The sequence below is a fragment of the Rattus norvegicus genome, chromosome 19, assembly GCF_036323735.1.
Source record: "Rattus norvegicus strain BN/NHsdMcwi chromosome 19, GRCr8, whole genome shotgun sequence".
In the NCBI taxonomy this organism is placed as follows: Eukaryota; Metazoa; Chordata; class Mammalia; order Rodentia; family Muridae; genus Rattus; species Rattus norvegicus.
The window spans coordinates 20,434,966-20,444,923 of record NC_086037.1 but is presented as its reverse complement, the minus strand read 5'-3'; the positions used below and the strand labels follow the sequence as shown (position 1 = coordinate 20,444,923).

General features: G+C 44.3%; 1 protein-coding gene across 1 annotated transcript; it reads left to right on the top strand.

Moving 5' to 3' along the window:
* The first annotated feature begins 483 nt into the window (after nt 1–483).
* Nucleotides 484–3,281, top strand: LOC134483228 (disks large homolog 5-like). The gene is made up of 4 exons (XM_063278510.1): nt 484–640; nt 1,674–1,833; nt 2,301–2,444; nt 3,077–3,281. The coding sequence occupies exons 2-4, from the start codon at nt 1,727–1,729 to the stop codon at nt 3,264–3,266; spliced, it is 441 nt and encodes a 146-aa protein (XP_063134580.1). The 5' UTR covers nt 484–640; nt 1,674–1,726; the 3' UTR covers nt 3,267–3,281.
* Nucleotides 3,282–9,958: the final 6,677 nt, after the last annotated feature.

The window sequence follows — 9,958 nt, the reverse complement described above, 5'->3', positions numbered from 1 at the left end:
ACACACACCCATGTTGTAACCTACTATGCAGACTATTTCTTGATGTGATATAAAGCACCTGTACAGAATGAGACAAGAGAACTTTTGACTGCATATTCAAGCTGGTGTGAAATCTCAGGAAGTTTAATGGCTAACATTGGTGAATGAGGACAATTTGAGTTATGATGAGACATTTTGGGGCAAGATTTGAAAGGAAACATTCATTTAGATGCATAGGAATTACTAAGGTTTTTTATAATCAAGCCTTGAGGAAAATTTGGCTTTGGAAGCAGGAGATGCTCAGTGGCTCTGCCCCAGGAAAGTCTCCTGGAAAGGGCACCTCAGCTTATGCTCAGTACAGGGAGAACATTAGCAGGAAGGCAAAGTCTGCTCCCCATGACATCTGCTGTCCCTTCTTGGACATTCTTTTGTCTCCTAGAGAGTTCTGGAATCCTCTGTGATGTCACCAGTGTTGTAGTGTCAACCAGTGCCCTAGTTTCTCTCAGTCTGAGTCTGGCGGTTACAAGCTAAGACATGTTTTCCCGTCTTCGCAAGCGTTTTGGGAGGGGGAACGTCGATTCTGGAGAGACTAGAGTGAAGGAGTCTAGCCTTTCGTCTCAAAGTAATGATGGAGAAAGACAGCACTTCTGGGGAATGTGGAGTAAGTTCTGGGCAGTGTATTTTGAGCTTCCTGCCAGGGGGGCTGCAGGCTTAAGCTGACCTTTCTAGCAATGGGCCACAACAACTGGAGCATCTGAAAAGGAATTGAATTTCCACGAGTATCACAATTCCTTAAAGTCAAGGATTTCAGAACTTTAGTTTCCCCATCCCCACTGGGAGGATATGGTAAGGCCAATGCTATTATACTGTGAACTTCTGGTCTTTACTTTTCAGTTCATTTGTTCTGTTACATTGATATAATAACACCATCAGTAGTCATGGAGGTTCCACCTTTACTGAGTTTAGACAGGGCAACAATGTATTTCACTATCATTGCTTCTTTAAATACAGTGGGTATCTGACAGTAGTAACAGGGAGAGATTGTGCTCCAGGCAATAACCTTATGTTCTTAGACCTCCTCTGATTTCTTCTAAATGGAAGGGTCATCGTTAGCTTTATATATTAGAGGTTGTATGTTACAAAAATTTTTCTACAATACCAAAACTATTTGGAACGTGTAGACCAAGATTCAGCCTGTAACCTATTCGCACTTCTGGGGCATTTGGTATTTCACATAGGGACACTGATCAGTCTGTTGAACATATCCTCCCTGGAAATGCGTTTTAAATCCAAAGTTGTTGGCTTAGAGTATCAGGGTAGGACATCTGAGTGTCTCCAATCACTCAAGTTTTGTGGATGGTGAATTTATCATCTGAGTTCTGAAGCCACAGGGGTGAGGGTCCTGAAACCAAGCTGTACCCTGTTCAGCTGATAATAATCCTGGAGAAGCCATCTCCGTGGTACATGTAGGCAGGTGATGTCCGGCATAGGGAACACCTGGCTGCTTACATCTCTTGGTCTCTATAGAGTAGTGGGAGAACTGAGATCCCCTGAGGAGGTCTCTTAAGCATAGACCAATCACCTAGCAGTGACACTGTGTTCCAGGCTTGTTCTACTGTTTAGGCCTCACTGAGGTCTATGAACACTCTATGCATTCTCCCCATGCAGGTTCACTTGTGTTCTTCTACCTACAGACGCTGGGAGAGAAACATCATCCCCTGGCACTGACCTAAGCAAGAATTAGGCCATGAAGGAAAAGGAGAGGCTGATTAAAGAGCTGCAGCTCATTACCGAGGAGAGAAATGACCTGAGAGATCGCCTGAGGTTTCTGACAGAGAGATCCATGAAGAAGAGGTATGAATCTCTCCAAATGCTCTTGTTTCATTCCTGGGTCTGCAAGGTCAACTTCCTCTTATCCTATTAAGGTTTTGGGTTCTAGAAAGCTGTGCCTCCCTAACCACCCTGTGCTAAACCTCACCTCCCATATAGTGGAGATTTAGAACCTGACCCTTCCTGAGGAGTGAGATTGAAAATGGACTCATCTGCTTCCATTTATTTAAAAGCAGAACTTGTGGTCTGAATGAAGAATTCAGGGATAAAGTCAGGGAGAGTGAGTTCCCAGTGTGCATTTGCAAAGCCCTTGACAGCTGGTGGCTTTGCAAGATTGTAATTGCAGTGAGTTTATGGTGAGTCTCTGTACTTGCTAGGCAGGTGACTGAGTGCTGGAAGATCCAGGCAGCAGGCTGGGGTAATATAGGACCCACCCCAGTTCATATATTCCTAAATGCCGATGTTCATTGTATTCTATCATTTGGGGCCAGGCCACACTTCAGGCCAAATCCATATTATGAAGACCTGGAGAGAATGGAGGAGGCGGTCATGTCAATTCTGCACAACTTAGAGATGGAGAACACTGAGATCCATGAGAACAACCATAAGCTGAAGAAGGAGATTACCTTCTCTAGGTAAGTCCTAGTCAGAAAGGCTATCACTTGTGGAATGGCCATTTCTGACTTTCTTTGTTCTTGATTGGACAGTCTTCAGCTCTGGTTCTATCTCTTGTGCTGTTTACACATCAGTGTGCCAGGGTCATTAGGACTTAGTTTTCAGTTCCATAAAAGACTGTTCCTCATCCCAGGATTGTCTAGGCATCTTCAGAAGGCTCTAGAGAGAACCGTACTGATTGAAGTCAGCAGAAGGTTATTAGGCTGACCTGGACCTATGGTGTCACACCAGATTTTACCAAACTCAGAGCGTGGACCACATGGTTAGCATGAGCTTCTCTTGGTTCTACTGACCTCCTTTGAGGGTGTTGGCCCACTACTAATTGATGTTGGCCCCATGCATTGGGCTTTCATGGATAGTTGTAGATCCATGTTCTTTCTCAGAGGTGTGGACACTAATTGGTGTCAGGCCAAGAAAACAATTTATTCTTCCCCGAATTAACTCTTTATGGTTTGTGCAGCAGCCTTATATGTATCAAGATGCATTTTATTAAGTCTTCATGGGTTGTGGGACCTGGTAGATTTAGTGGGACTTGGGAGTAGGAATGGGAGAAAGGGCCAGCATGATCTTACTATGCAGACTGTATTTCCAGAAACCTGCTCAGCCAGCTCCTGATGGAGAACACATGTAGGAAGAAGTTGGTCCCACTGAAACAGGAGAGCAAGGAGGTACATCTTGATTGTGCACTGAACCAGAAATATTTGGTTGACTTCAACAAGAAAGATAAAGACCAGCAACGTCCAGACCCAGCATCATCTGGTAGGGATGAGCACCTGTGTTAGCTTAAAAATATCTGATAAAGTTTGCCAATTTGATACATCTTTGCTCTCTCCTACCACCTTTGTAATTTACACTCACAACCAGCCAACCACCTCATGTAATGGAATTGTTCATTGCTCTGCCTATGCACAAGTATTCTGGGAAGCCAACCACTTTTCAGAAACTGAATTATTTTGCAAGTATATTTGTCTGCTCTTTTTAAGCTGCAGTATAGAAATGGTGACAGATTAATAACATACCTCATTATTCCATATCCACGTGATAGATTGGATGCTCTGTAGAGTTTTGAACAAGTTCTTGATTCTTTGACAAATGACACTCTGTGGTCATGTGACTTCTTGTGTAGGAAGCACCTTTGCGGGATAAGAACAAAGTGCAAATGTCAAATTAGAACTTGTCATTGGTTTTAACCTTGGTGACATATGGACATCTCCTTTCTTCCTGCAACCCAGTGAGGTTCCTTCCATTGCCCTGTTCTTGGTTTGCACTGGTATAAGTCTGGGTCCCATATTGGCAGCCCACATTACTTTGAGGCTCTCTGGAGATTTTGCCCTGCCCACAGAGTTAGCAACAATGATATCAGTTAAAAGGTCCATGTTGACTGTCCAATAGAACTGAGGTGGTAGAAGGCAGCCTTCCGACAGCTGCCTTGCATTTCCCCACCAAATCAATGTCTGAATAACTGCCTTCCTCTCCCAGGTCTCAGAAAGTGCAAGAGAGCTGGAATTGGACACACACCAGTAAGAGAGCTTCCTGAAGAATAAGTTGCTTTCTCAGGAGTCCCTGATGACAAACATCCTGAATGGTAACAAATTTTTTGGATGAGTATTCTTCCTCAGAGTTAATTTGTCATTGCTTAGAGACCCTAAATTTATATATCACTAAGCCAGCCTGACTGATTGAGGTCTTACTTTCTTCTCAGAAAACAGCACCTGAGAGACAACTTGGGGGACGGCCTTTCATTATGTGTGCAAGAGGAGAAACAGCAATACGTCTGTGCTTCTAAATGTTCTTTAAGAATGTGCTGTTTAGAAATATTTTTGTTATGATTTTAATTGAAATTTTCTTTTTGTTGTTTCATATTTATATGTTCTTGTTACTGTTTTTATCTTTTCAAATATTTTTAAATATTTTAATTTATTGGTTTTAATCCTGTTTTGTTGTAAAAATGAATTCCTTATGAATAAAAATTGAATTCTATCTCTTGACTCTTAAGACCATCATTCTTATTCAAGGGTTCTGTCCCCTCCTGTGGACTTAGAACTGACAGCTAGAGATGGATCTCTGCATGTTCCATGGATCCTGGGCTAATAAGTAAATTCAAAGTCACCAAGGTGTACCCAGTGTGACAGTGTCTTTTGTGTGGATAATGTGGCTGTTTCTCAGACACACACTTTATGAAGTAATCACTGACGTGCTTTACCCAATTGTTAGGGTCCATGTGGTTCTTCTGAGAGAGCAGCAGATGCTCTATCCTGTGAGTCATCGCCACAGCTCCTGCAGGTGGCTTTTGTCCTTCCACATCATGTACTGTATTAGGTGGACAGGATCACCTCCAATCAAATAGAGAGATCTCAGGAGATGTGTGTTCACAGGGAACTTACTGAGCCGTCGGTGCTCAATGTGTTAGGTTGCCAGGCATCCCTACAGGGCTCTGGTGTCCCCACTCCTCATTGTGGGTCAGCATCATCCTCCAGCATCACTTAGTGTCCCTATTAGAGCAGACCTTTCACCTATTATCAATGATGACCATATGTATTCTGCACATCTGACAAAATACAGAATAGAAAGTAGCTTCCTGTTGGCCAGATTGGCATAATGAGTTTTTTGATTGTTAGCATGAAAATTATTTTAATCTAAGCAGTTTAGGGAGGAAGCTCAAGAGCATCCATAGTGAATGCAGCCTGCAGCTGTGAACACAGGTTTCTGTTGGAGAGCAGACCTGTGCAGGCCCAACCGAGGTGGGACAGTTCAAGCTGCCCTTTTTCCATGGCCAATCTGGGATCATATTGAGAATGTATTTTTTCCAGGTGACTGATTTCCAATTTATGGAATTGAACTAACTTACTGAGAGTGCAGGTGACTCAGAGAGTTAAAGTACAGAAGGAATAATCCAGAATGTCCACAAAAGCTTGCTGTCACCCCAGGGCTTTTAAAAGCTCAGCAGCTAGAGAAGCAATGTAGTATTTGGTTATTCTCATGCTTAGGTCTAGTCATTCATTATAAGCTGACCATGACACAAAAAGAGTCATCTGTGTCACAATAGAAACAAGTTGTCACTAGATTCACCCCACACTATCACATCACTACTGTGTTTGAGGTTCTCAGTTACTATCTAAGAACCTGGAAGAGGCCTGGGTCTTGCTACACAAACTCATGATTTATGTCTTCATGACACTGTGTGCTTTGTTCTGTTAATGCTACCATTGGCATACAATACCTTGGATACTTTGTGCTGACATCTGTGACCTGAGACAATAGTTCATGTCATCCTAACCTGAATAAACTGTCCTTAGAGTACAGTGTAGTGGGTTGGGCCTTCTTTTCCTATGAGATAGCAAAACATTACCACTCTTCAGTCAAGTCTGTCAGCCATTGTCCAGTGCCTGTCTTGAGATGTCCACCTTTTCGGCTGAGAGTCTTCATCCAGGCTGCTCTGTAATTCTGTAGAAGATTAATAGGTTCCTGCCCTAGGATTTAATTCAGTGTGACTGTACTTGCCAAACATGCTCAAAGCCCTGTGTTCCACCCTAGCCCTCTGTGCTTTAGAGAAAGAAAATAAAGTACCACATTGCACTTGAAGTTTCTCCTCCAACAAAAGGAGAGCCTGCACAGGGCCTTTAAGTAACTCTAAGCCCCAGCTTCCCCACAGCTCCCTCCATCAATTCCATTATTGGTGTGTTTTCATTACTGCTCACTTTCTTCTGTGTGTGCAAAGAATGTGCACCATGTCAGTAAAGTGTGTGTGTGTGTGTGTGTGTGTGTGTGTGTGTGTGTGTGTAGTCCCTAATGAAAACTGTCGAGGTGCATGCAGACTCATGCTACTGCTGTCCCATGGCACCTTGCAGGGAACACTGAATTGGTGGGCTACTTTAATACAGCCTAAACCAGGCTATGCATGGTTTTCAGTAAGATTTGACATCATTACCACTACAGAGAGCAGAAACAGCTCAGAAGTTACATGTTGCTGTTAACAAGATGAGGCCAAACCTCATCCCATAGAATGTCAGGTACGACTTGATGGCAGGAAATTAATTCAGGGCTCAAATCAAATCAGTCAATTACAAATAAAGTGAAAAATACAAAGAGTCAAGAGAACCAAGTACTGTGTGTTGGGTTTTTTGTTTGTTTTATTTTTTTTGTTTCTTTTTTTGTATTTTTGTTGAGAAGATCCACCAGAGAGGCAACCCCTTCCTCAAACAAACTGAACACCAGAGACAATACCTAAATTGACACAATTAGAAATGAAAGGGGGATCTAACAATAGACAATGAACAAATTCAACAACCATTAGGTCTTACCTCAGTGGCCTTTACTCCAGAAAACTGAAAATCTATTTGATATTGGTATTTTCTAGACAGATAACAATTACCAACATAAACACAGATCTGGGAAGGTACATGGATAATTCTCAGAAGAAAATAGATACAGTCAGTATAGTTTGCCCCTCCAAAAATTAAAAACCGAAATCTCAGGCCATATGGCTTTAATGCAGAATCCTATCAGACTTTTAATGAAGACCTAATAACAATAGTGCTTCAATTATTCCACTATATTGAAAGAGAAGGAACAATGTCAAACTCCTTCTCTGAGGCCATAATCAACCTGGTGTCTAAACCACACAAGGAGCTCCCTACAGAGAGTGTAAGCCAGCCAGGGTGCCAGGGTGAGTGCTCATGGTGGGAGAGACTAGCAGAGGTGCTGAGGCCTTGCTGTGTACAGGCTTAGGGCTGGGGCAGGGTGCCTGGTGAGTGTCTGTGGCCACTTGAGCTGGGTCCCAGTGGGTGCCCAGGGAGGTCACAGGCCAGTTGTGCATCTTCTACCTTTCTGCGGGGCTTCTGGCCCAGCCAAGCACAGCCTTCATCCTGGACATCCACAAGGACAATGAAATCAGGAAATGGGGGGATCCCCTGAGACTCTCTGGCTTCTTTCGCCCTCCACTTGCAGTTGCAGCCAGAGGAAAAGCAGCTGTGAGTTCCCCAACTCTTCCCTACCACTCAGGTCTCCATGCTTTCCCACTCCAGAGAGAAGGAGGGCAGGGCGAGCTCTGCTGCTGCCTGTTCCATGCACCCAAAGCCTATCTTGTGGCTGGAGGTCACTGCTTGCCCCTGACCCTGCCCCTGACCATGAACTTGCCCCTCCCCCTACTCCTGACCCTGCCCCTGCCCTACGCACCTAGGGGAAGTGAGGAGAGCCTGAGGGACAAACCCCAGGCCAGGACCCCCAGAGGCTTGTGTCTCCCTTTTCCTAGAAGTGTTATCCTCAATTCTCCACACTGGGTTTCATTTGCAAGGAACTGGCAGTTGGAGGGCTTTGCTGAGCCTGGGATAGTGGTGGGACTTATGATTGAGGGAAGTCTTTCAGGGAGATGGAGGCCTTTCTCAAACTCTCTGAAATCAGTTACCCTCCCTGGTTTGAGAGCCCTGGGAAAGTTGGGAAGCCACTTTTCCCTGTCCTGTGTGACTTTCCCTGCAGGGTGGGCTCTCCTGCAGGAGACACTTTCACAGGCTTCTTTAAAAGCACCTTTTCCTCAGATCCAGATCAGCTGTGAAAACAGGCTTCTCCATGTCAGGGTGAGAGCTCCCCCTCCCAGCTCAGAGCTACAACTCCTTAGGATCCTCCAGTCACAATGCTGGGTGGGTCCCATGGAGGAGTTAGAGCAAAGTGCCCCTTCTGAGAGTTGACTTCTGAGAAGAACAGACCTGAGAGAACAAAGTGCATCCCAGGGGAGAAAAGAGGCCTGAATGATTTTAAATTGGAGAAAAACCCCATATCCACCATCTAACAACCTTAGGGTTTGTGCATGTGTGGACTTCAGAACCTTAAGGTCAGATTTTCTGATAACAGCTGCTAGGTGAAGCTGAAGTCTACTGTGGGTGGGATTGTCCCAGGCAGGGAGGGGATCTGACTCTGCAGGCCTGGCCAGCTTCTTCATTCTCCTGAAACTAAGTGTTGGTCACTTAGTTGGTAAATCTGAAGTGAGAGTTGGTTTTTGTCAACTCAAATGGATGACATTTCAAGTCTCACACATTATGGGAGAGAGACACATATACCCACGGGTGATTTGAACTTACTTCTGTAGAAGTGACTGGGAGCCAACAGAGGGAAAACATTCTCACCTTTAGGATTCTGTCTGTATCAGAGACTACAGGGACTGGCTTCCTGGACAGACATGGCCAAGCAGACACACCGTGTAATGGGGAAAACCTGAGGTAAGAAATGTCCTGGGGACAGTGATTTCAGATTGTGCCTTTACCCAGGAATCTCTGTTGCCATTAAGGCAAGCGGCCTTGGGCCTCCTAACTTGTCACTACGTCAGGGGTCTCTGCTCTTACACCTGCATCAGGACCTTCTTAGATGAAGGCCTCTCTTTAAAAAAAAATGTATATAATGCAATGTTTCTCAAACTCTGGGCTACGACCACTCACAAAGAATGTATATCAGATACCTTGCATATTATGACTTATAAGAGTAGCAATATTAGTTATGAAGTAGTACTGAAATAATTTTATGGTGGGAGTCATCACAGCATGAAGCACTGTATTACAGGTGTGCAGCACTAGGAGTGTTGAGAAGCACGGCCATAGAATCTGACAGATGGGAGCAGACCAGAAAATATTCCTCCATTCACATAACAATTAAAACCCTAAATGCTCAGATCAAGAAAGAATATTAAAAGGGGTAAGGTATAAATATACAGTAGCAAATGAATTCAGACCTATCTGAATTACACCAGACTTCTCTTTTTTTTTTTTTTTATTAACTTGAGTATTTCGTATATACATTTCGAGTGTTATTCCCTTTCCCGTTTTCCGGGCAAACATCCTCCTCCCCCCTCCCCTTCTTTATGGGTGTTCCCCTCCCCATCCTCCCCCCTTGCCGCCCTCCCCCCAACAATCTAGTTCACTGGGGGTTCAGTCTTAGCAGGACCCAGGGCTTCCCCTTCCACTGGTGCTCTTACTAGGATATTCATTGCTACCTATGAGGTCAGAGTCCAGGGTCAGTCCATGTATAGTCTTTAGGTAGTGGCTTAGTCCCTAGAAGCTCTGGTTGCTTGGCATTGTTGTTCATAAGGGGTCTCGAGCCCCTTCAAGCTCTTCCAGTTCTTTCTCTGATTCCTTCAACGGGGGTCCTATTCTCAATTCAGTGGTTGCTGCTGGCATCCGCCTCTGTGTTTGCTGTATTCTGGCTGTGTCTCTCGGGAAAGATCTACATCCGGCTCCTGTCAGCCTGCACTTCTTTGCTTCATCCATCTTGTCTAATTGGATGGCTGTATATGTGTGGGCCTCATGTGGGGCAGGCTCTGAATGGGTGTTCCTTCTGTCTCTGTTTTAATCTTTGCCTCTCTATTCCCTGCCAAGGGTATTCTTGTTCCCCTTTTAAAGAAGGAGTGAAGCATTCACATTTTGATCATCCGTCTTGAGTTTCATTTGTTCTAGGCATCTAGGGTAATTCAAGCATTTGGGCTAATAGC

Bases quoted from the DNA above. Each gene is read 5' to 3' on its own strand.
- LOC134483228 (XM_063278510.1), top strand. From the start codon at position 1,727: ATGAAGGAAAAGGAGAGGCTGATTAAAGAGCTGCAGCTCATTACCGAG. The intron at 1,834-2,300 runs GTATGAATCTCT...ATTTGGGGCCAG, and splicing joins GAGAGATCCATGAAGAAGAG to GCCACACTTCAGGCCAAATC. The intron at 2,445-3,076 runs GTAAGTCCTAGT...CTGTATTTCCAG, and splicing joins AAGGAGATTACCTTCTCTAG to AAACCTGCTCAGCCAGCTCC.